At 61.0% G+C, this 24,501-nt stretch overlaps 2 protein-coding genes across 2 annotated transcripts; both read left to right on the forward strand.

Moving 5' to 3' along the window:
* Window positions 1–4,216: 4,216 nt before the first annotated feature.
* LOC142824400 (maestro heat-like repeat family member 5) lies at window positions 4,217–15,326 on the forward strand. Its single transcript, XM_075916307.1, has 8 exons — window positions 4,217–4,312; window positions 4,867–4,934; window positions 5,336–5,441; window positions 5,696–5,791; window positions 5,963–6,067; window positions 6,437–6,572; window positions 6,802–6,896; window positions 15,306–15,326. Exons 1-8 carry the CDS (start codon window positions 4,295–4,297, stop codon window positions 15,324–15,326), a joined length of 645 nt encoding a protein of 214 aa, XP_075772422.1. The 5' UTR covers window positions 4,217–4,294.
* Window positions 15,327–17,587: 2,261 nt separating this feature from the next.
* Window positions 17,588–21,004, forward strand: LOC142824407 (uncharacterized). The gene is made up of 6 exons (XM_075916314.1): window positions 17,588–18,430; window positions 18,716–18,819; window positions 19,134–19,256; window positions 19,810–19,877; window positions 20,277–20,732; window positions 20,900–21,004. The coding sequence occupies exons 1-5, from the start codon at window positions 18,004–18,006 to the stop codon at window positions 20,473–20,475; spliced, it is 921 nt and encodes a 306-aa protein (XP_075772429.1). The 5' UTR covers window positions 17,588–18,003; the 3' UTR covers window positions 20,476–20,732; window positions 20,900–21,004.
* The last annotated feature ends 3,497 nt before the right edge of the window (window positions 21,005–24,501 follow it).

Consider the following 24,501-nt stretch of genomic DNA (forward strand, 5'->3'; position numbering starts at 1 on the left):
TGTATGTATCATATGCCCTATAGTGCTAACAGTTAATGGAGATTCTCCTCTAGCTCACACCTGGCATTTTCTAAAGTAATATATGTGTGTGTATGTGCGAGAAAGAGCAAGAGCCTGGGGGCTCCCTCATGTCTCCTCCCCATCCTGATCTGCTTGGCTTAAGTGCAGGAAAGAAGTAGTGAGCTTTGTGTATTTGACATCAGGTGGAAGCAGGGGAATGGAGGAGTAGTGGGAACAAGAGCACTTGGCTTCTTTTCCTGCAGACCGAGAGGGGTGGGGACTGGGTTGAGCTATATAAATCAGATGCCGCTCCATGCCTCAGTTTCCCCCTTCATACAATGCCGATGACACAGAGAATGTTTGTAAAGTGCCTTGTTGTTAGCCCATGGGGCAGAGGGGGAAACTCGGTCTCAGAAGCAGACTGGGGGGAGGTAAAACCCTACCTAGGCAGCGCTGGTTCCACTACGTCACGCTGCCAGACCAGTCTGAGTGGGTCCCTATCTTGGCTGCTCCTCCCCCCAGGAGGAGTGGGTTCCTCTCCATCGGCTGCAGGAACCAGCATTTCAAGGTCTTTGCCAATGGGCAGCCGTTCTGCAATTCAGCTCTGCCGCGGCTTCCAGCAGATCGATACACTGGAGATCGATGGTGCCGTGGTCGGGTCCTGTGCCCAGTTCTGAGCCCGACTGGTGCCGCTGCCCAGACGGAGATGAGTGGCACACACACGACACCCCCCTACGGCCGCCCTCGCAGACCCAATAAACCTCTCCCTTTCGCAGAACGACTCTGCTCCTGCGTGGTTCTGGGGCTACTTGTGTGTGTGTCCTAGACCCCCTTTCTGCTCAGCGCAGATAGAGACTCCTCTGCAGGTAGAGCTGAGTGCGACGCCTGCACTGGGATGGCGTATTGGGATAATGTACTGACATCTCCTCTCCGCCACCCCTCCTTTTCCTGCCGCTGCAACATCAAATTAACCTTCCTGGTCTGCCCCCGTCCTCCCTCCGGTACCAGGAGACCCCACGCATGATGGGAGGGGCTGCAAACTGGGGAGCAGGCTACTGCAGGGCTGAGGGCAGCAAACCAGCCCCCAGAGCCCTGCAGGGCCTGGCCACGGGGAAGGGGAACTGATGTGAGCAGCATTTAGAACTGGGGGGGGCTGCGGGGAGGAGGACAACGGAGCCACGAGCAGGACAGGGGGTGAGCCAGCACCAGTGAGTCTCAGGGGGTATGTCTACACTACCCCGCTAGTTCGAACTAGGGGGGTAATGTATGCATACCGAACTTGCTAATGAAGCCCGGGATTTGCCGGGCTTCATTAGCATAAAGCCGGCGCCGCCATTTTTAAAAGCCAGCTAGTGCGAACCCCGTGCCGTGGAACGAGGAGTACAGATAGTTCGGAATGGCTACGTAGTTCGAACTATCTAGCCCGTGCCGCGTGTAGCCGCGCGGCACGGGGTTCGCACTAGCCGGCTTTTAAAAATGGCGGCGCCGGCTTTATGCTAATGAAGCCCGGGGAAATTCAAATCCCGGGCTTCATTAGCAAGTTCGGTATGCATACATTACCCCCCTAGTTCGAACTAGCGGGGTAGTGTAGAAATACATACCCAGGGGGACTAGAGCCTCCAGGCCTGGCCCCCGTTGAGAGAGAAGCTCAGAGATTGGAGCTGGGGCAGCCAGGAGCCCCCCACTGCTTTGTGGGGTGTAGAACAATGACTGCTCCCGAGGGGGGAAAGGAAGGTGCCTGCACTGCAGGGCCTCCCTGGAGAGACAGTATCGGTCTCTGGCAGACAAAGGTGGAACCAGTTCCAGGGCCTGGCCAGGAAAGAGCCCAAGTCCTGGGAGAAATCAGGCTCCATGCTCAGCTGTGAGTCCGAGTCCCATAGACAAAAGCGCCCCAGGGCAGTGGTGGATTCTCCACATGTCAATGGGTCTAGTGCAGGCCAGAGGCCTTGCTGGGATGCGCTAGGGCAAAGCCCAGGGCTGGGGCCGGACGGGAGCCCGTGAGAGGCAGCGGGGCGAGTGGGAGGCTCTAACTCTTGCTCCTGGCCGGGAAGTCCAGTGCTGGGTGACACCAAGGCCACGTCTGCACTGCAGGCATTTTGCTCAAGAACAACTGTTCTTGTGCAAAAACTTGTGGCGCGTCTACACTGCACGTGAATTCTTGTGCAAGTAAATTTGCAGTAAAGCATCAGAAAAGAGGGCTTCTTGCACAGGAGTTATTCCTCTCCCCACGAGGAATAAGCCCCTTTTGTGCAAGAGCTGTTGTGCAAGAAGGCAGCGTGGACGGGCACCAGGGGCTTCTTGAGCAAGACACTTTTATGGCTAAAATGGTCATCAGAGCTTTCTTGCACAAGAAAGCGTTCACAATGCCATGGACACTCTTGTGCAAAAGCACATGGCAGGGTGGAGGTGCTCTTGCACGAGACCTTTTGCGCAAGAACTCCGGTGTGAAACAGTTCTTGTGCAAGAAGCCTGCAGCGTAGGGCAGGGAGCAGCCTATGGGGCTACTGGAGCTGCTGGCTGCAGGATGCCCAGTCAGGGAGTGGGGGGGGGGACCCCTAGGAATGGCTCCAACTTCCCAGAGGGGTGGCCAGAGGCAGGACATTTGCCTGGCAGGGTGAGGTGGGGGGGGGGCAGTGACCTCACAGGGGCTTTGGGCAGCCCTCAGCAGATCAGGCAAAGGGCAGGTGGGGAGGTGGTGACCTCACAGAGGAACCCACATCTCAGGCTGATAAAGGGGGGGGCGGGCCCAGGGGACTTTGGAGACCCCCGGTTGCTTTAGCTCTGGTGCGTCTCCTGCTCACAGTTGCTTTGTCCTCTGTGAGTTCCACATCCGGACAGCGTTTTGCAGAAGGTAAGAGCCCCCAGGGGTTTGGATCCCGCCCGGGGCCGGCTGGGTTCCAGGCAGGCCCAGCCCTCGGTCAAGGGCCAGAAGTGCCTGTGCAAGACCGAGCCGATAAGCAAGGGGCCATTTGGGGGCTGGGGGCAGTCGCTCTGGGGAGCTGGAACCCCTGGATTTCGCTCTGCAGGCTGCGCCCCAAGCTCCCCTTTGCTCCCCTCATTTGCAGCATGGCCAAACACATCAGGCTGTGGTTCCGGAAAGCCCTGAAGATGGCCCCAGGGCCGGTGGGAAGCAGCTCCTCCGTCCCCGCGGGCGGGGAAGCTGAATCCCACCAGCTCGGGGCGACTCGCCCACCGGCCAGGCCCCTCCGGACCTGGCTCCAGAGGTGGCTGGGAAGGCGGGACCCAGCCCAGCGGGGCAGCCGGGTAGGGTGGCTCTGGGGCCTCCTCTGTGGAGAGAAACACCTGCCCCAGGAGCCCAGCCCCCATTACCACCAGGGGGCATCGCCCTGCCCGGCCCCCGGGGACCTGCCAGTCTCCGGGAGCCCCCAGCCTCTCCGCACCAGCCCCTGCAGCTGTGGGTCCAGCTCAGTGAGCAGCAGCGCCTGGGCCTCCAGCTGCAGCCGGGCCACCTCCTGCAGCCGCTCAGACCCAGGTGAGGGGCCGTGAACATGCTGGGCCCAGGGGCTCACCCAGTACATGGGGGGGCAGCCCCAGTGTCTGCCCCGCAGCCAGGGCAATGGATGGGGGCGGGAGCTGCTGCTTGGCTCTCTTGTTCCTGGTGGGGGCTCTGCTGAGGGCGTTGGCAGATGTGAGAGTGGAAGGGGGATGGGTCCCTGCGAGGGGCGTGTGGGGCCCAACCTGCCCTGGGTCCCTGACATGGGGGCGCGTGATCCCTGCTGGCCACTGGAGTCACCCTGGTCCCTTCCCTCCCGCACAGAGCCCCCCTGCGCCTCGGCGGAGCTCTGCCAGGAGCGGATGGACTCCCGGGTGGAGGAAGGGGCCATCTATGATATTGAAGAGCAGCTCCACACCCGGGACACGGTAGGAACCTTCTCCACACGGGGGGGACCCGAGATTGTCCGGCCCCTTTCCAGCACGTCCCCCCCTCCGGGAGGGGCTTGTCCCTGGGGATCCCCCTGGGGCCCCTTCTCCTGCATGACCTGGGCCCCCCAAGCTGAGGTCTCTTGTCATGCACCAGCTGGGCCCCCACAAGCCTGAGGCAGCAGTTGGGGGGGGAGTGTGGGTGCTTGGACAACCGTCAGCTCCCACCTCCACTCCTGGGAGGCCTGAGCCCTGCAGCTGTCCGTGGGGGGCAGGCAGGCCCCAGGCTCACAGACTCTCTCCGGGGTGCAGAGCCCAGCCGCCCTGGTTCCTCCTGGCCGTCCCCCCCGCCTGCCTCGCCGCCCTCCAAAGGGGCGAGGACACCCTGGCGCCGCGCTGCTGCAAGGACACCATGATGGCCAGGATCGTGGTGAGCGAGTCGCGGCGGCCGGGAGGTGGGGAGGGGATACGTGGGGTGGACAGGGGTCTGCCTGGGCCATGGCGGCGGGTGGGGGTGCTGGAAATGGGATGGGTGGGGCCAGGAGTGCTGGAGGGGGAGGAGGAGGTGGACATGGGGAGGGTGGGTGGGGATGCTGGAGGAGGGAGGGACACAGAAATGGGGCAGGTCTGGGGTGCTGGACAGGGAGGGGGATTCGGAAAAGGGAGGGGTCTCCCCGGGCCATGGGGGGGGGGAGCTGGAAGGTTAGCAGAGCGGGCTGCTGAGGATGCGCCTGGGGAGCAGGGATGAGGAGGTTCAGAGGCTGGTCACCAGGGCAGTGAGGGGCAGGAGACGGCCTGGGGACAAGGATTGAGCTGGTCCCGGTTTGGGAGGGGGGTGCTGGGAGGGGCCCTGTGTCGGGCAGGGGGGCTACAGGCCAGCGGGAGGCAGTGGGGTTGGATCCTGCTGGGTGGGGGCGCTGGCCGTGTGAGCGTCTCTTGGGGGCCCCAGCCTCACACGCCCCTTTGTCGCCTTGGGTCTCACAGGAGATCATGGAGGACTCCCCCACCCCACTGGTCTTGGCCGACTGCCTCAACGCCGCCTGCAGCCTCAGGTACCGACCCCCTCCCCCGCCGGCTCCCCCCCAGAGCAGATCCCCTGACCAGGGAGTGGGAAAGTCTCTGTCTCCTGGGCTATGTCTAGACTGCAAGCCTCTTTCGAAAGAGAGCACCCAGTGAGTCTGGATGCTCTCTTTCGAAGAAGCCCTAGTTCCATTCAAGAACGCCTTCGTTCGAAAGAAGCACTTTCCAAAGAAGGCGTTCTTCCTCGTGAAATGAGGTTTACCGCCGTGGAAAGAAAAGCCGCGTTCTTTCGATTTAATTTCGAAAGAACGCGACTGCAGTCTAGACGCAGGTGATGTTTTTTCGGAAAAAGGCTACTTTTCCCGAAAAACCCCCTGAGTCTGGACACAGCCCTGCTGCTGAATTAACTTTCTCTGCCCCTCTCTCCTGCCAGCACCTTGCAGCCTCCCCTACAGGCCCAGCTCCTGAGCCCCCTGCTGAGGGCGGCCGTGGGACAGACTGTGTCTGGGGACTGGCAGCAGGAGCCCATCCACACACAGGTACGTCCCTCCGGGCCCTGCTCCCGGGCTGGGCTGGAGCTCCAGAGAGGAGTGGGGGTGGGGGCAGAGGGAGAGAAGAAGCAGCAGGTTTGGATCCTTCCCTACAGGTTTCCCGTTGCTCTCCCTGGGGGCCCGTCCCTTCCATGCCCAGCTTGGGCTCCTCCCTGCTCTGCGAGGCGGCTCAGACCCTGCTCAAGGCTACACCCTGGATTCCCCAACCCCCCTCTGACCCAGGGCTCCCCCTTGTCTTGCAGCAGTTCATCCGGGCCCTTCCCGTCGACCTCCAGGCCCTACTGGCAAGCCTCCTCGCCGAGTCCCCAGACACCGTCAGGCTGCAGCTGATCATGGAGGTGAACCCCGTGGGGGGGACGGGGCCATTGTCCCTGCTTCCTCGGGGGGCCGAGAGAGGAGCTGTGTCAGTGGCTGGGGGGGGGGGGGGCGGCACAGTCTGAGAGGAGCCTCAGGCTCTGCCCAGAACCGGCGCCTCCCTACGGGTCCTGACCTGCCTCTTTCCCCCCCAGCACCTGAGCCCGTGGCTGGAGTCCCGCCTGCCCCAGGAGCGAGCCAGGGCCCTTGGCAGCACCACGGCCCTGCTGGGAGTCGCCACCACCCTCCCGGGGTTTGAGGTAAGTGACCTCGGAGCCGGGGAGTCTGGGGCTGCAGGGCGCGGGGCTGGGAGCGTCCCCAGGAGGCAGAGCTGGGAATGGGCCGCGTTCTCCTTTCCCCGGGGAGGGGCGACCCTGGGCCTTTCCGGGGGGCACCTGGGCCCCAGACTGGGGAGTGGCCGTCAGTGGATCCCCTTGTTCCACCCCCGGAGTGACCCTTCAGTCGGGGCCATTGCTCAGGGTTGTCTCCTCGCAAGGCCGGCCCCGCCCCGCCCCGCCCCAGGAGGTGTCTCTGTCGGTCCCCGAGCTCAGAACCGCCTCGGCGGCCGTTAGCATGGGACGTGCAGCCCCAGGATGCTGAGGGACCCCCCCCCTCTTCTCTCCCCTCAGAACTCCGCCAACTGGCCGAGGATGGGTCACCACGTGGCCCAGCTGGGCCTTTTTATTTCGGACCCATCCGAAGACGTCAGCCGGCTGGCCCGGAAGGGGGTGCACAGCCTGTACCGACTCCTCCTGCACCACAGGGGTAAGGAACCCAGCCGGGACCTGGGCCCCAGGGACACCCTGAGGGTGCCGGCGGCGGGGGGAGGGGACCCAGCCCTTTCCCCCCAGACTGGCCCAAGGGGGGATGCGTCCCTCTGTGTTCCCCTTCTGCCCCCTGTGCCCCTCCATTTGCCCAGGGATGCCTGCAGGGACCCGTGGGAGGGGAAGGGCTCAGACCTGCCAGCAGAATCACCCTGCTTTGTCTCTTGCAGGCCTCAACATCCACCAGGCAGAGGACCTGTGGTGCAGGCACTACTATAAGGAGAGATGGGTCCTGGCGCACAGCAACACCGTGCGGGTGGGAGAGGTAAGGACGCGCTGCCAGGGCAGGGCAGGGCTCGGGGGTGGGGCTGGCTGGGGCCCTCGTGCGGGTAAGACGCGGGGTGGGAAGCGGGGAGTCGCTGATCGAATGGTCGATGCATTTTCCCTCGACTATTCGAGCCGTGGACAGGGCGGCGCTGCCCCTTTGTGACGCTGTCCCGGCGTTTCAAAGGGGCGGCGCTTCCTAGGGGCAGCGCCGCACCTTGCCCCGGTTCTCCCATAGAAGGGGAAGCAGGGCGGGACGGGGGGCAACACTTTTTGATGGAGGTCGCTCCAAGATGTTGGCCAGTGGCCTAGGGCTGCTCTGTTGTGCGGAGGGGGGTGAGGTCTGGGAGGGTCTTGGGGGCAGGAGGAAGGTGTGACCTGGGGCAGGGGTTAGGGTGCAGGGTGAGGAGAGCGTCTGGGTGCAGGGTCTGGAAGGGAGTTTGCAGAAGGAGGAAGCTGTTTTAGCCCCAGGAGTTGGGGCCGGGCTCTGGGCCGTCAGCTGAAACCTCCCGTGCTCTTGATTTCAGGTCTTTGGGCAGCTCTTCACGCCAGAGCAGGAGAACTGCTTTTTAGACAAGGCTCTGCTCGCTGCCCGCTCCCCCCTGAGGCGCCCCAGCCAGGCCGGGCTGGTCCTGGCCCACGCCCTGCATGGGCAGGCCCATCAGCTCCTGGGATACATGGTGAGCAGCCGGAGCAGATGCAGGAGAGTGGGGCAGGGCCAGGGTCTCCTTCCCATCCCCTCAGGGAGTCCCCCGCCCCTTTCCTCATGCTGCCCCCACCCCACGTCCCTGCTGGGTGGGTCAGAAGCTCACCCTGCGGGCCTGACGGGGGGTGACCAGAGAGCAGAACAAGTCTCAGCGCAGGGGGGAGGAGGGTGGAAATGCTGGGGGGGGCCCAGTACCCCTGAGTCCCCAGGGATGAATGTGACGGATTCTGCTTCCCTTGCAGCAGGAAGACAGCCAGTGAGAGCACAAGGAGCTGAGGAGCCAGCAGCTGCGTCCCCCTCCCCCCAACCCTCCCAATTGTATAGAATGTATTTCAATTCGGATTAAATAACGTTTCAAAAAACATTTGGATCAGGCTTTGTCAATAATTTTTAATGGGGGGGGGGGCATTTTGGCAAGTGGTCAAGGGCCACATTTCTACCGAGGAGTTTGGGGTCTGGGACGGGGCGGTTGGGTGCAGAAGAGAGCTGAGGGTAGGAGCCTGGGTGCGCACCGTCCATTGCATCATCACGCGGCGCCATTGTGCTAGTGCTGGAGCTTGGGTGACTGGTTTAATTGGAATGTTTACACAGATTAGGTGTTTTAACTTTAGGAAACTTCATTTTAAATAAGGTAAAATGTTAATTTCTGTCTACCACAAAGGGTTTCAAAGTTTTCTTTATTAAAGGCAGGGATGAGGAACCTTTTTTGTCTCCAGGGCCACTGACCCCCAGAAAAACCAGTTGGGGACCACACACGAGAAAAGCAAAATACAAAAACCCTTCTTCCAAAACCCACAAGCCTCACTGAGGTGAGGGGAAGGGACAGGGAGGACTGAGGTTCGGGGATCCCTCATTTTTGGCCCCCCCTCAGATTGAGAGGGACCCGCAAATGCCACTCTCCCTGGAACCCAGGAGAGTTAATCTGTGCTGGGGCTGGAGTGCCAGGGGAGTGAGATGTCTCAGTCGGGGCCACATTCGTGAGGCTTGGGGGGGGGGGGTTGGAGGCGCCAGGGACGCATTCAGATAGAGCAGGGGAGCCGGCAGGGACCCTGAGAGGAGAAGTGGGAGTGAGAGCCCAGCCGGGGAGACACAAGGAAACCAGAGTCAGTCTAGTATCTCTCAAGCAGCTGGGGTAGACACCCCCCACCCCAAACCCCAGCCTCCTGTTGGATCCTCCTCCCACAGTTAACTGCCTCTGAGTCTGCACCCAAACTCCCATCGCTGCCCTGAACCTGTCCCAGAGCCTGCAACCCGCAGCCTCTCCCGCGCCCCACTCCCCAGCCATCCTGCACCGTAACCCCAGCCTCAGGCCAGCGAACCTGAGTGAGGGTGGGGGAGCCCAAGCAGCAGAGGGAGGGGGGAGTGGAATGAGTGGGGGCGTGGCCTCAGAACAGGGGCAGGGGTAGGTGCGGGGAAGGGGGCGGGGCAATGGTAGTGGCCTCTAATGCCCACACCCCTCCCTTCGGCATCGCTTATGTCCCATGTCCGCCCCCTCCTGAGCCCACAGCCGGTGCCAAGGCCTCGTGCCCAGGGCGGGGTCGCCCCTGTGAGCTGCCAGCCATACTGGGGAGAGGCGAGAGGGTCTGGGCTGCTGTGTCCGTTGCTGGCTCCTGTCAGGCCTTTGCACCAAGTCCTGGTGCAGCCTGAGCAAACCTGGGTCCTTCCCTGCTCCTCCAACACCACCTGGGCAAAGGGAGGAGAGTCCCCAACAGCCTCTGTCACTTCGGCCTCCTGTCGGGGGAACATGCCCCCTGCAGCATGATCCCCTGTAGATCTAGCCCTCTGGGCACTCACACAAGGTCTCTACACGGCAGCTGCTCTGTGCCTAGTGCTGGCACTGCAGAGCCATTTGCCACTTTGCACCCGACTGTCACCAGGTCCTTTCCATTTGCAGGGCCGGCCACATCTCCTGCCCGCTAGGCCATTGGCTGCACCCTCGTCTCGCTCCTCCTGGTGTCTGTATCCGTCATCACCTTGGTGATGCCCCAGCCTGCCGGGCTGCAAGGGACTCCTGTTGGGAGCAGCTGCATGGGAACCAGAGGCCCAAGAATGGGAGAACCCTATTGACCTGCTGTGAGCAGGAGACGGGGGTGGGGAGGGGGCTGGGGAGGTACCTGTACTCAGCTCTGAATGGGGGCTGGGGAGACACAGACACTGCTGTTGATTGCTGCACTGTGGGCCCCTGGGTTACAGTCTATGCCCAGGCAGCTCCTCCAGTCACTGCCTGTCACATTACTGGATCTTGAGGGGAGCAGCCAGATCACTGCTGCACCCATAGGTGGGGGTGTTGGCCCCAGAAAATGGTAGAAAAGGGGGCCATGTGGGGTGCTGAATAGAAGCTTATTATCTGATAGTCCTAGGTAAGCTATTTATGTGGTTGTATAACGTCTGTGTGTGTAGTTAGGAATCTGTAGTCTGTGTGGATCCTGAATATTTCTCTGCATGTGGTTGAGCATTGGGCAGAGCCCGGCCTGTGGACATGCTAATTAGCGAGGCCCTGTGGGACAATGGCACTGAATGGGCCAAGGACACACCTAAAGCATGAGGGCGGACACCTAAGAGCGGCCAGCAGAGAGAGGCTGAGGACCAGGTGATCTCCTGCAGCCAAGAAGAGGCCAGGAAGGAGGGATAAATAGGCCATGTGGTCGATGCCATCTTGGTTCTCAGCTCAGCACTTCATCCCAGAGGCAGCATTGCAGGGATCGAAGAGCCCGAGAGACCTGTGAACCCATCCTGACCCTAGGATGTGCAACAAGAACTCTTAAACAAGCAGCTGTAACATCTCTGCTAGAGGCTGCATCGAGAACTGGGAGATTCGGTGCATGTAACATACTATTCCTTTAACAACCTTACTCTCATGCTTTTCTTTATTGTAATAATAAACCTTTAGGTGTTAGATGCTAAAGGATTGGCTCAGCATGATTTGTGGGTAAGATCCAGAGGGTAAATTGACCAGGGATCTGTGGCTGGTTTCTTGGGACCAGACAGAACTTGTTCGGGGTAGGTGGGATTGGGTGCTAGGACCCCCACCGGTGTATGAGGCCCGGGGCCATCGGGGGCATGGATATTGCTGGGGTGCCGGAGGGGTTTTGCTCGTGAGGCTTCAGGCAGGCAGCTGAAGCGCTCTGTGGGACTGGTTTGTGGCCTGTGTGGAGAGGTCACCAGTCTGGGGGCTGTAAGGAGCCCCGGATTTGAGCAATTCGCCCTGAGCAGACGCCCTCAGCTGTGCCCAGACACGGCCCGGTCCGTCACACTGCCCCTCAGCCTGCAGGCCTCTCCTCGCTCTCAGCCAGGCCAAGGGCTGAGCCCTGCTGTGGCCTGCCCCAGCCAGCCAGCCAGCCCAGCTCCTCCTCCTGCACAAACAGTCCCGCCTGCTCCTTTAGCAAAGCAGAGCGGGCTGGTTGTGGAACTTCTGGGAGACTGAGGTTCAAGTCCCAGGTCTGCTGCAGAGCCCTTGGCCCTGCCACTCCCCTGAGTGGGCCTCAGCTCCCGTCTGTGAAACGGGGACACTGATTCTAACTCGTCTAAGGGGAGCATTTTCAAAGCCCTAAGGGAGTTGGGAGCACAAGTGTGTGACTGTGCTTTGTGCCCACTGCTTGGTGCTCCTAAATCCCCCAGGTGCTTAGCGTGGGAGCTTTTCCGGGCAGGGGCTGCGGCTAGGGTTGCCAGGTGTCCCGTTTGAACCGGACAGTCCAGTATTTGAGCTTTCTGTCCAGGAGATAAATTGAGAAAAGATCTCAATTTTCTAAATAAGATGTACTCTAGGTTGTGATGCAATGGCAAGTATGACTGGTATTTTTATTGACCATCTGGCAACCCTGGCTGCGGCTGCCTCTCACTATTCTGGTGTGGACAAAGCACTGCAGTCATCCCGGGACAACGCCCCCAGAGACGCTCTCCCTCTGGGGCAGGGTCCTTTAATGCTTTTCACACTGACATAGGCTACGGGACAGCCCCTTGGACACGGGCATGAGTGTCCCCGCGGGGCGGTATCCCCCGGACGCTGCGCAATGCAGAGAAGAGGGGTGAGTCCTGGGGGATTGGTGGGACAAGAGACGTTCCGTTATTTTAACCCCACTGGGTCCACTTGAGTACCCCTGGGTCCAGGTACTCAAAATTGCAGGGCTCTGCTTCTGCGGGATTAGCCGCCCCTTCTCGGCTGGGAACACGCAGGCGAAGCATCAAAGGGCTCCCACCCCACTGAGATGGTGACTGCATGTCTCGGGAAGGGAAGAATCCAGCCATGGCGGGGGGGGGGGGATCCCCTCTGGCACTGACAGAGAGGCCCAGAGACATGCAGAAGGAAAGTTCGGGAGGGAGGGGGCAGAGATACCAGGTAGGGAGGAGGACGGAGGTGCAGCTAACTCTGGTACTCGTGACACCCAGACCCCATCTCTCCCCACCTCCTTGGACCCAGGCAGCACCTGCTCCTTTTTTTCTCCTCTCCCGTTGACTGCCACCCTCCTTAACACCAGGTCTCCCAAAGGTTCCTCTCCCCAAATGTTTCCCACTCCCCTCCCACTGTTCCTCGCTCCCAAATCCCTGGGGTCCTGTCAAACAAACGTCTCTTCCTCCCTCCTGTGGCTGGCACCTCCATGTCCTGTAGACTGGCCCCCCTCCCTTTACTCCATCCTTCACCAACCCTTCCAGCTCCTTGAGTTCTATTTCTTCCAGCCTCCACCCCAACTCCCTACATCTGCATCTCCACCCCAGCCCTGCCTCCCAGCCCCGCCTCTTAGCCCCTGGCCCCAAACCTTCCCTTCCCTGGTTCTTCCCTCCCCAAACTGCCTGTTCTGCTTATTTCTAGGCCAGGGGTGAAGCAGGAGCCATTCTGCTGGGCACTCTGCAAACACAGAACAAGGACAGTCCCAGCCCCACACATCTGGCCCTTGAAGAAAAAACCCAGAGGCAGAGGGACCTGGACAGACGGGATGGTGGGGGGCAATTTCCCTCAGCAGCTTGGGCCGTCCTGGCAGAATGGTGTCTCAGTCTCCTAGGAGATCACGGTAGTGGGAACCAACTGTCCATGTTGTGCTAGACAAGGGCGATAGGAAGCCGCTCTGGGGTGCCCCACTAAGCCTGGCGGGCTGGGGGCGGGGCTTTGGGTGCTGTCAGCACGCTGGGCTGCACAGCCACAGTGTACTCCAGGGATCTGGTGGCCAAGTAGTGTAGTGGCTGCACTCCCAGTCCCCTGCCCTGAGCCTCCAAACACCCCCCACCACCTACCCCTGACTCCTGCACCACAATCCCTGCACTGCGCCCCCCCTCACTCCTGGACTCCCTGCCCTGAGCTCCCCACACCCATACACTCCCCAGCCCCCTGTCCTGAGCTCCACCATACCCCTGCCCTGAGCTCCCCATCCTCCCACACTCCCCACCCCCTACCCTGAGCTCCCCCACATCCTCACACTCCTCATCCCCCACCCTGAGCTCCCCATACTCCCACATTCCCCATCCCACTGTTCACCAGGTCCTGATGAAATGCATCCCAGGATACTCAAGGAGCTGATAGAGGAGCTATCTGAGCCTTTAGCTATGATTTTTGAAAAATCATGGCAGACAGGGGAGATTCCAGAAGACTGGAAAAGGGCAAATATTGTGCCCATCTATAAAAAGGGGAATAAGAACAACCCAGGAAACTACAGACCGGTCAGTTTAACGTCTGTCCCAGGGAAGATAATGGAGCAGGTAATTAAGGAAATCATATGCAAACACTTGGAAGGTAATAAAGTGATAGGGAATAGCCAGCATGGGTTTGTGAAGAACAAGTCATGCCAAACTAATCTGATAGCTTTCCTTGATAGGATAACGAGCCTTGTGGATAAGGGAGAAGCAGTGGATGTCATATACCTAGACTTTAGTAAGCCATTTGATATGGTCTCGCATGATATTCTTATTGATAAACTAGGCAAATATAACTTAGATAAGGCCACGATAAGGTGGGGGCATAATTGGTTGGATAACCGTAGTCAGAGAGTTGTTGTTAACGGTTCTAAATCCTGCTGGAAAGGGATAACAAGTGGAGTTCCTCAAGGGTCTGTTTTGGGACCCGTACTGTTCAATATCTTCATCAATGATGTAGATATTGGGATAGAGAGTACGCTTATTAAGTTTGCAGATGATACCAAACTGGGTGGGGTTGCAACTTCTTTGGAGGAGAGGGACATAATTCAAAATGACCTTAGCAAGTTAGGGAAATGGTCAGAGGTAAACAGGATGAGGTTTAATGAAGAGAAATGCAAAGTGCTCCACTTAGGAAGGAACAATCAGTTCCATACATACAAGATGGGAAGCGACTGTCTAGGAAGGAGCATGGCGGAAAGGGATCTAGGGGTCATAGTGGACCACAAGTTGAATATGAGTCAACAGTGTGATGCTGTTGCAAAAAAAGCAAATATGATTCTAGGTTGTATCAACAGGTGTGTTGTAAGCAAAACTCGTGAAGTTGTGGTACCGCCCCAGGGTCAGGAGCATGTCAGGTCTCTTCAGACATGCATGTGCCTATTGGGCCACGGCCCCTGGGTGTCACGCAGCTGGAGCGTGGCATGGCATGTGCTTGCACGTGCACAGGTGTCTGTGTGATCCGTGGGAGGCATGGCCCACGTGCGCGGTCCCTGGTCTCCCTCCCGCCTCCTCCCCCGAACTACTTAATTGGAACTACTTCCCCGGTACGGTCTCCCTGGATGACCCTGCCGACTCCAGTGCTGGAACTCCTTGTGGTGGCCCCTCCGGTGTGCCCAGGTCAGGGCCCTCCAGTCCCGGCTCGCTGCCTCCCGGGCTGGCACGGACCGCCCCGCCCCCCAAGAGTCGGTCGAGGGCAGGGAAGTAGGGGCAGGTGGCAGCCCCTGCTGCGGCGCCGCCCCTGGTGGCCATGGCGTACGCCTGCCGCAGCTGTTTTACTTTCAGGTGCACCTGCTCCTGGGTGGCCTGTGTCCCTTTCGGGCCATGGCGGCCGCTATGCGCCCGTAGACGGCCACGTTCCTCCTCCTAGTACAGAGATCATGGACGCTGGGGGCCTGCCCCCAAACCTCAATGAGGTCCATGACCTCCACACTAGACCAGGAGGGTGCGCGCCATCTACGGCCCCTGGCTGGCCCCTGGGTGCTGGGGGACTGGGCGGGGGGACGGCTCGCTGGCACTGGCTGCCTGGCTCATCCTGCAGCCGCTGGTTCGGGGCAGAGACTGCTGGCAGGGCTGGCTCTGGCAAGTGCCGTCTGGCCAGAGTCTACCCCTTTAAGGGACCCAGGGCTGGGGAGAGGAGAGGAGTTTTCCTGGTTTGGCCCAGAGCAGCCACCAGGGGAACCTGGGGAGGGCTGGCCTCCAGCTACTTCGAATTAAGTGGCTACACAGCCCTTAATTCCAACTACTGAATTCGAATTTGGCGTTACTCCTGGTAGAATGAAGTTTACCTAGTTCGAATTAAGTCCAAACTAGCGGTTTGTATGTGTAGCACCTATGAAAGTTAATTCCAACTAACGGCTGTTAGTTCGAATTAACTTTGTAGTGTAGACATACCCATAGTTCCTATACAACTAGCAGCTAATGGGTAGTCTCCAGTAGTTTAAATCTTGGGGCATTTGGAAAAGGAGGGGGAGCTACATGTGTGCGGGGTGTATTGTTGCCCTCTGCTGGATGGACTGTAAATGCTTTATGTATGTATCATATGCCCTATAGTGCTAACAGTTAATGGAGATTCTCCTCTAGCTCACACCTGGCGTTTTCTAAAATAATATATGTGTGTGTATGTGCGAGAAAGAGCAAGAGCCTGGGGGCTCCCTCATGTCTCCTCCCCATCCTGATCTGCTTGGCTTAAGTGCAGGAAAGAAGAAGTAGTGAGCTTTGTGTATTTGACATCAGGTGGAAGCAGGGGAATGGAGGACTGGTGGGAACAAGAGCACTTGGCTTCTTTTCCTGCAGACCGAGAGGGGTGGGGATTGGCTCGAGCTATATAAATCAGATGCTGCTCCATGCCTCAGTTTCCTCCTTCATACAATGCCGATGACACAGAGAATGTTTGTAAAGTGCCTTGTTGTTAGCCCATGGGGCAGAGGGGGAAACTCGGTCTCAGAAGCAGACTGGGGGGAGGTAAAACCCTACCTAGGCAGCGCTGGTTCCACTACGTCACGCTGCCAGACCGGTCTGAGTGGGTCCCTCTCTTGGCTGCTCCTCCCCCCAGGAGGAGTGGGTTCCTCTCCATCGGCTGCAGGAACCAGCATTTCAAGGTCTTTGCCAATGGGCAGCCGTTCTGCAATTCAGCTCTGCCGCGGCTTCCAGCAGATCGATACACTGGAGATCGATGGTGCCATGGTCGGGTCCTGTGCCCAGTTCTGAGCCCGACCGGTGCCGCTGCCCAGACGGAGATGAGTGGCACACTCACGACACCCCCCTACGGCCGCCCTCGCAGACCCAATAAACCTCTCCCTTTCGCAGAACGACTCTGCTCCTGCGTGGTTCTGGGGCTACTTGTGTGTGTGTCCTAGACCCCCTTTCTGCTCAGCGCAGATAGAGACTCCTCTGCAGGTAGAGCTGAGTGCGACGCCTGCACTGGGATGGCGTATTGGGATAATGTACTGACAGCTCCTCTGCGCCACCCCTCCTCTTCCTGCCGCTGCAACATCAAATTAACCTTCCTGGTCTGCCCCCGTCCTCCCTCCGGTACCAGGAGACCCCACGCATGATGGGAGGGGCTGCAAACTGGGGAGCAGGCTACTGCAGGGCTGAGGGCAGCAAACCAGCCCCCAGAGCCCTGCAGGGCCTGGCCACGGGGAAGGGGAACTGATGTGAGCAGCATTTAGAGCTGGGGGGGGCTGTGGGGAGGAGGACAACGGAGCCACGAGCAGGACAGGGGGTGAGCCAGCACCAGTGAGTCTCAGGGGGTATGTCTACACTACCCCGCTAGTTCGAACTAGGGGGGTAATGTATGCATACCGAACTTGCTAATGAAGCCCGGGATTTGAATTTCCCGGGCTTCATTAGCATAAAGCCGGCGCCGCCATTTTTAAAAGCCAGCTAGTGCGAACCACTGCTTTGTGGGGTGCAGAACAATGACTGCTCCCGAGGGGGGAAAGGAAGGTGCCTGCACTGCAGGGCCTCCCTGGAGAGACAGTATCGGTCCTTGGCAGACAAAGGTGGAACCAGTTCCAGGGCCTGGCCAGGAAAGAGCCCAAGTCCTGGGAGAAATCAGGCTCCATGCTCAGCTGTGAGTCCGAGTCCCATAGACAAAAGCGCCCCAGGGCAGTGGTGGATTCTCCACATGTCAATGGGTCTAGTGCAGGCCAGAGGCCTTGCTGGGATGCGCTAGGGCAAAGCCCAGGGCTGGGGCCGGACGGGAGCCCGTGAGAGGCAGCGGGGCGAGTGGGAGGCTCTAACTCTTGCTCCTGGCCGGGAAGTCCAGTGCTGGGTGACACCAAGGCCACGTCTGCACTGCAGGCATTTTGCTCAAGAACAACTGTTCTTGTGCAAAAACTTGTGGCGCGTCTACACTGCACGTGAATTCTTGTGCAAGTAAATTTGCAGTAAAGCATCAGAAAAGAGGGCTTCTTGCACAGGAGTTATTCCTCTCCCCACGAGGAATAAGCCCCTTTTGTGCAAGAGCTGTTGTGCAAGAAGGCAGCGTGGACGGGCACCAGGGGCTTCTTGAGCAAGACACTTTTATGGCTAAAATGGTCATCAGAGCTTTCTTGCACAAGAAAGCGTTCACAATGCCATGGACACTCTTGTGCAAAAGCACATGGCAGGGTGGAGGTGCTCTTGCACGAGACCTTTTGCGCAAGAACTCCGGTGTGAAACAGTTCTTGTGCAAGAAGCCTGCAGCGTAGGGCAGGGAGCAGCCTATGGGGCTACTGGAGCTGCTGGCTGCAGGATGCCCAGTCAGGGAGTGGGGGGGGGACCCCTAGGAATGGCTCCAACTTCCCAGAGGGGTGGCCAGAGGCAGGACATTTGCCTGGCAGGGTGAGGTGGGGGGGGGCAGTGACCTCACAGGGGCTTTGGGCAGCCCTCAGCAGATCAGGCAAAGGGCAGGTGGGGAGGTGGTGACCTCACAGAGGAACCCACATCTCAGGCTGATAAAGGGGGGGGCGGGCCCAGGGGACTTTGGAGACCCCCGGTTGCTTTAGCTCTGGTGCGTCTCCTGCTCACAGTTGCTTTGTCCTCTGTGAGTTCCACATCCGGACAGCGTTTTGCAGAAGGTAAGAGCCCCCAGGGGTTTGGATCCCGCCCGGGGCCGGCTGGGTTCCAGGCAGGCCCAGCCCTCGGTCAAGGGCCAGAAGTGCCTGTGCAAGACCGAGCCGATAAGCAAGGGGCCATTTGGGGGCTGGGGGCAGTCCCTCTGGGGAGCTGGAACCCCTGGATTTCGGTCTGCAGGCTGCGCCCCAAGCTCCCCTTTGCTCCCCTCATTTGCAGCATGGCCAAACACATCAGGCTGTGGTTCCGGAAAGCCCTGAAGATGGCCCCAGGGCCGGTGGGAAGCAGCTCCTCCGTCCCCGCGGGCGGGGAAGCTGAATCCCACCAGCTCGGGGCGACTCGCCCACCGGCCAGGCCCCTCCGGACCTGGCTCCAGAGGCGGCTGGGAAGGCGGGACCCAGCCCAGCGGGGCAGCCGGGTAGGGTGGCTCTGGGGCCTCCTCTGTGGAGAGAAACACCTGCCCCAGGAGCCCAGCCCCCATTACCACCAGGGGGCATCGCCCTGCCCGGCCCCCAGGGACCTGCCAGTCTCCGGGAGCCCCCAGCCTCTCCGCACCAGCCCCTGCAGCTGTGGGTCCAGCTCAGTGAGCAGCAGCGCCTGGGCCTCCAGCTGCAGCCGGGCCACCTCCTGCAGCCGCTCAGACCCAGGTGAGGGGCCGTGAACATGCTGGGCCCAGGGGCTCACCCAGTACACGGGGGGGCAGCCCCAGTGTCTGCCCCGCAGCCAGGGCAATGGATGGGGGCGGGAGCTGCTGCTTGGCTCTCTTGTTCCTGGTGGGGGCTCTGCTGAGGGCGTTGGCAGATGTGAGGGTGGAAGGGGGATGGGTCCCTGCGAGGGGCGTGTGGGGCCCAACCTGCCCTGGGTCCCTGACATGGGGGCGCATGACCCCTGCTGGCCGCTGGAGTCACCCTGGTCCCTTCCCTCCCGCACAGAGCCCCCCTGCGCCTCGGCGGAGCTCTGCCAGGAGCGGATGGACTCCCGGGTGGAGGAAGGGGCCATCTATGATATTGAAGAGCAGCTCCACACCCGGGACACGGTAGGAACCTTCTCCACACGGGGGGGGACCCGAGATTGTCCGGCCCCTTCCCAGCACGTCCCCGCCTCCGGGAGGGGCTTGTCCCTGGGGATCCCCCTGGGGCCCCTTCTCCTGCATGACCTGGGCCCCCCAAGCTGAGGTCTCTTGTCATGCACCAGCTGGGCCCCCACAAGCCTGAAGAAGCAGTTGGGGGGGGGAGTGTGGGTGCTTGGACAACCGTCAGCTCCCACCTCCACTCCTGGGAGGCCTGAGCCCTGCAGCTGTCCATGGGGGGCAGGCAGGCCCCAGGCTCACAGACTCTCTCTGGGGTGCAGAGCCCAGCCGCCCTGCAGCGGTTCCTCCTGGCCGTCCCCCCCGCCTGCCTCGCCGCCCTCCAAAGGGGCGAGGACACCCTGGCGCCGCGCTGCTGCAAGGACACCATGATGGCCAGGATCGTGGTGAGCGAGTCGCGGCGGCCGGGAGGAGGGGAGGGGATACGTGGGGTGGACAGGGGTCTGCCTGGGCCATGGCGGCGGGTGGGGGTGCTGGAAATGGGATGGGTGGGGCCAGGAATGCTGGAGGGGGAGGGGGAGGTGGACATGGGGAGGGTGGGTGGGGATGCTGGAGGAGGGAGGGACACAGAAATGGGGCAGGTCTGGGGTGCTGGACAGGGAGGGGGATTCGGAACAGGGAGGGGTCTCCCCGGGCCATGGGGGGGGGAGCTGGAAGGTTAGCAGAGCGGGCTGCTGAGGATGCGCCTGGGGAGCAGGGATGAGGAGGTTCAGAGGCTGGTCACCAGGGCAGTGAGGGGCAGGAGACGGCCTGGGGACAAGGATTGAGCTGGTCCCGGTTTGGGAGGGGGGTGCTGGGAGGGGCCCTGTGTCGGGCAGGGGGGCTACAGGCCAGCGGGAGGCAGTGGGGTTGGATCCTGCTGGGTGGGGGCGCTGGCCGTGTGAGCGTCTCTTGGGGGCCCCAGCCTCACACGCCCCTTTGTCTCCTTGGGTCTCACAGGAGATCATGGAGGACTCCCCCACCCCACTGGTCTTGGCCGACTGCCTCAACGCCGCCTGCAGCCTCAGGTACCGACCCCCCCCCGCCGACTCCCCCCCAGAGCAGATCCCCTGACCAGGGAGTGGGAAAGTCTCTGTCTCCTGGGCTATGTCTAGACTGCAAGCCTCTTTCGAAAGAGAGCACCCAGTGAGTCTGGATGCTCTCTTTCGAAGAAGCCCTAGTTACATTCAAGAACGCCTTCGTTCGAAAGAAGCACTTTCCAAAGAAGGCGTTCTTCCTCGTGAAATGAGGCTTACCGCCGTGGAAAGAAAAGCCGCGTTCTTTTGATTTAATTTCGAAAGAACGCGACTGCAGTCTAGACGCAGGTGATGTTTTTTCGGAAAAAGGCTACTTTTCCCGAAAAACCCCCTGAGTCTGGATACAGCCCTGCTGCTGAATTAACAGTCTCTGCCCCTCTCTCCTGCCAGCACCTTGCAGCCTCCCCTACAGGCCCAGCTCCTGAGCCCCCTGCTGAGGGCGGCCGTGGGACAGACTGTGTCTGGGGACTGGCAGCAGGAGCCCATCCACACACAGGTACGTCCCTCCGGGCCCTGCTCCCGGGCTGGGCTGGAGCTCCAGAGAGGAGTGGGGGTGGGGGCAGAGGGAGAGAAGAAGCTGCAGGTTTGAATCCTTCCCTCCAGGTTTCCCGTTGCTCTCCCTGGGGGCCCGTCCCTTCCATGCCCAGCCTGGGCTCCTCCCTGCTCTGCGAGGCGGCTCAGACCCTGCTCAAGGCTGCACCCTGGATTCCCCAACCCCCCTCTGACCCAGGGCTCCCCCTTGTCTTGCAGCAGTTCATCCGGGCCCTTCCCGTCGACCTCCAGGCCCTACTGGCAAGCCTCCTCGCCGAGTCCCCAGACACCGCCAGGCTGCAGCTGATCATGGAGGTGAGCCCCGTGGGGGGGACGGGGCCATTGTCCCTGCTTCCTCGGGGGGCCGAGAGAGGAGCTGTGTCAGTGGCTGGGGGGGGGGGGGCACAGTCTGAGAGGAGCCCCAGGCTCTGCCCAGAACCGGCGCCTCCCTACGGGTCCTGACCTGCCTCTTTCCCCCCCAGCACCTGAGCCCGTGGCTGGAGTCCCGCCTGCCCCAGGAGCGAGCCAGGGCCCTTGGCAGCACCACGGCCCTGCTGGGAGTCGCCACCACCCTCCCGGGGTTTGAGGTAAGTGACCTCGGAGCCGGGGGGTCTGGGGCTGCAGGGCGCGGGGCTGGGAGCGTCCCCGGGAGGCAGAGCTGGGAATGGGCCGGGAATGGGCCGCGTTCTCCTTTCCCCGGGGAGGGGCGACCCTGGGCCTTTCCGGGGGGCACCTGGGCCCCAGACTGGGGAGTGGCCGTCAGTGGATCCCCTTGTTCCACCCCCGGAGTGACCCTTCAGTCAGGGCCATTGCTCAGGGTTGTCTCCTCGCAAGGCCGGCCCCGCCCCGCCCCGCCCCGCCCCGCCCCGCCCCGGGAGGTGTCTCTGTCGGTCCCCGAGCTCAGAACCGCCTCGGCGGCTGTTAGCATGGGACGTGCAGCCCCAGGATGCTGAGGGACCCCCCTTCTTCTCTCCCCTCAGAACTCCGCCGACTGGCCGAGGATGGGTCACCACGTGGCCCAGCTGGGCCTTTTTATTTCGGACCCATCCGAAGACGTCAGCCGGCTGGCCCGGAAGGGGGTGCACAGCCTGTACCGACTCCTCCTGCACCACAGGGGTAAGGAACCCAGCCGGGACCTGGGCCCCAGGGACACCCTGAGGGTGCCGGCGGCGGGGGGAGGGGACCCAGCCCTTTCCGCCCAGACTGGCCCAAGGGGGGATGCGTCCCTCTGTGTTCCCGTCCTGCCCCCTGTGCCCCTCCATTTGCCCAGGGATGCCTGCAGGGACCCGTGGGAGGGGAAGGGCTCAGACCTGCCAGCAGAATCACCCTGCTTTGTCTCTTGCAGGCCTCAACATCCACCAGGCAGAGGACCTGTGGTGCAGGCACTACTATAAGGAGAGATGGGTCCTGGCGCATAGCAACACCGTGCGGGTGGGAGAGGTAAGGACGCGCTGCCAGGGCAGGGCAGGGCTCGGGGGTGGGGCTGGCTGGGGCCCTCGTGCGGGTAGGACGCGGGGTGGGAAGCGGGGAGTCGCTGATCGAATGGTCGATGCATTTTCCCTCGACTATTCGAGCCGTGGACAGGGCGGCGCTGCCCCTTTGTGACGCTGTCCCGGCGTTTCAAAGGGGCGGCGCTTCCTAAGGGCAGCGCCGCACCTTGCCCCGGATCTCCCGTAGGAGGGGAAGCAGGGCGGGGGGGGGGGCAACACTTTTTGATGGAGGTCGCTCCAAGATGTTGGCCAGTGGCCTAGGGCTGCTCTGTTGTGCGGAGGGTGGTGAGGTCTGGGAGGGTCTTGGGGGCAGGAGGAAGGTGTGACCTGGGGCAGGGGTTAGGGTGCAGGGTGAGGAGAGCGTCTGGGTGCAGGGTCTGGAAGGGAGTTTGCAGAAGGAGGAAGCTGTTTTAGCCCCAGGAGTTGGGGCCGGGCTCTGGGCCGTCAGCTGAAACCTCCCGTGCTCTTGATTTCAGGTCTTTGGGCAGCTCTTCACGCCAGAGCAGGAGAACTGCTTTTTAGACAAGGCTCTGCTCGCTGCCCGCTCCCCCCTGAGGCGCCCCAGCCAGGCCGGGCTGGTCCTGGCCCACGCCCTGCATGGGCAGGCCCATCAGCTCCTGGGATACATGGTGAGCAGCCGGAGCAGATGCAGGAGAGTGGGGCAGGGCCAGGGTCTCCTTCCCATCCCCTCAGGGAGTCCCCCGCCCCTTTCCTCATGCTGCCCCCACCCCACGTCCCTGCTGGGTGGGTCAGAAGCTCACCCTGCGGGCCTGACGGGGGGTGACCAGAGAGCAGAACAAGTCTCAGCGCAGGGGGGAGGAGGGTGGAAATGCTGGGGGGGCCCAGTACCCCTGAGTCCCCAGGGATGAATGTGACGGATTCTGCTTCCCTTGCAGCAGGAAGACAGCCAGTGAGAGCACAAGGAGCTGAGGAGCCAGCAGCTGCGTCCCCCTCCCCCCAACCCTCCCAATTGTATAGAATGTATTTCAATTCGGATTAAATAACGTTTCAAAAAACATTTGGATCAGGCTTTGTCAATAATTTTTAATGGGGGGGGGGCATTTTGGCAAGTGGTCAAGGGCCACATTTCTACCGAGGAGTTTGGGGTCTGGGACGGGGCGGTTGGGTGCAGAAGAGAGCTGAGGGTAGGAGCCTGGGTGCGCACCGTCCATTGCATCATCACGCGGCGCCATTGTGCTAGTGCTGGAGCTTGGGTGACTGGTTTAATTGGAATGTTTACACAGATTAGGTGTTTTAACTTTAGGAAACTTCATTTTAAATAAGGTAAAATGTTAATTTCTGTCTACCACAAAGGGTTTCAAAGTTTTCTTTATTAAAGGCAGGGATGAGGAACCTTTTTTGTCTCCAGGGCCACTGACCCCCAGAAAAACCAGTTGGGGACCACACACGAGAAAAGCAAAATACAAAAACCCTTCTTCCAAAACCCACAAGCCTCACTGAGGTGAGGGGAAGGGACAGGGAGGACTGAGGTTCGGGGATCCCTCATTTTTGGCCCCCCCTCAGATTGAGAGGGACCCGCAAATGCCACTCTCCCTGGAACCCAGGAGAGTTAATCTGTGCTGGGGCTGGAGTGCCAGGGGAGTGAGATGTCTCAGTCGGGGCCACATTCGTGAGGCTTGGGGGGGGGGGGTTGGAGGCGCCAGGGACGCATTCAGATAGAGCAGGGGAGCCGGCAGGGACCCTGAGAGGAGAAGTGGGAGTGAGAGCCCAGCCGGGGAGACACAAGGAAACCAGAGTCAGTCTAGTATCTCTCAAGCAGCTGGGGTAGACACCCCCCACCCCAAACCCCAGCCTCCTGTTGGATCCTCCTCCCACAGTTAACTGCCTCTGAGTCTGCACCCAAACTCCCATCGCTGCCCTGAACCTGTCCCAGAGCCTGCAACCCGCAGCCTCTCCCGCGCCCCACTCCCCAGCCATCCTGCACCGTAACCCCAGCCTCAGGCCAGCGAACCTGAGTGAGGGTGGGGGAGCCCAAGCAGCAGAGGGAGGGGGGAGTGGAATGAGTGGGGGCGTGGCCTCAGAACAGGGGCAGGGGTAGGTGCGGGGAAGGGGGCGGGGCAATGGTAGTGGCCTCTAATGCCCACACCCCTCCCTTCGGCATCGCTTATGTCCCATGTCCGCCCCCTCCTGAGCCCACAGCCGGTGCCAAGGCCTCGTGCCCAGGGCGGGGTCGCCCCTGTGAGCTGCCAGCCATACTGGGGAGAGGCGAGAGGGTCTGGGCTGCTGTGTCCGTTGCTGGCTCCTGTCAGGCCTTTGCACCAAGTCCTGGTGCAGCCTGAGCAAACCTGGGTCCTTCCCTGCTCCTCCAACACCACCTGGGCAAAGGGAGGAGAGTCCCCAACAGCCTCTGTCACTTCGGCCTCCTGTCGGGGGAACATGCCCCCTGCAGCATGATCCCCTGTAGATCTAGCCCTCTGGGCACTCACACAAGGTCTCTACACGGCAGCTGCTCTGTGCCTAGTGCTGGCACTGCAGAGCCATTTGCCACTTTGCACCCGACTGTCACCAGGTCCTTTCCATTTGCAGGGCCGGCCACATCTCCTGCCCGCTAGGCCATTGGCTGCACCCTCGTC

This window comes from Pelodiscus sinensis, unplaced genomic scaffold (assembly GCF_049634645.1).
Source record: "Pelodiscus sinensis isolate JC-2024 unplaced genomic scaffold, ASM4963464v1 ctg114, whole genome shotgun sequence".
Lineage (NCBI taxonomy): Eukaryota > Metazoa > Chordata > Testudines > Trionychidae > Pelodiscus > Pelodiscus sinensis.

Bases quoted from the DNA above. Each gene is read 5' to 3' on its own strand.
- LOC142824400 (XM_075916307.1), top strand. The intron at 6,068-6,436 runs GTAAGTGACCTC...CTCTCCCCTCAG, and splicing joins CCACCCTCCCGGGGTTTGAG to AACTCCGCCAACTGGCCGAG. The intron at 6,573-6,801 runs GTAAGGAACCCA...TGTCTCTTGCAG, and splicing joins ACTCCTCCTGCACCACAGGG to GCCTCAACATCCACCAGGCA.
- LOC142824407 (XM_075916314.1), top strand. From the start codon at position 18,004: ATGGCCAAACACATCAGGCTGTGGTTCCGGAAAGCCCTGAAGATGGCC. The intron at 18,820-19,133 runs GTAGGAACCTTC...TCTGGGGTGCAG, and splicing joins AGCTCCACACCCGGGACACG to AGCCCAGCCGCCCTGCAGCG. The intron at 19,878-20,276 runs GTACCGACCCCC...CTCTCCTGCCAG, and splicing joins AACGCCGCCTGCAGCCTCAG to CACCTTGCAGCCTCCCCTAC.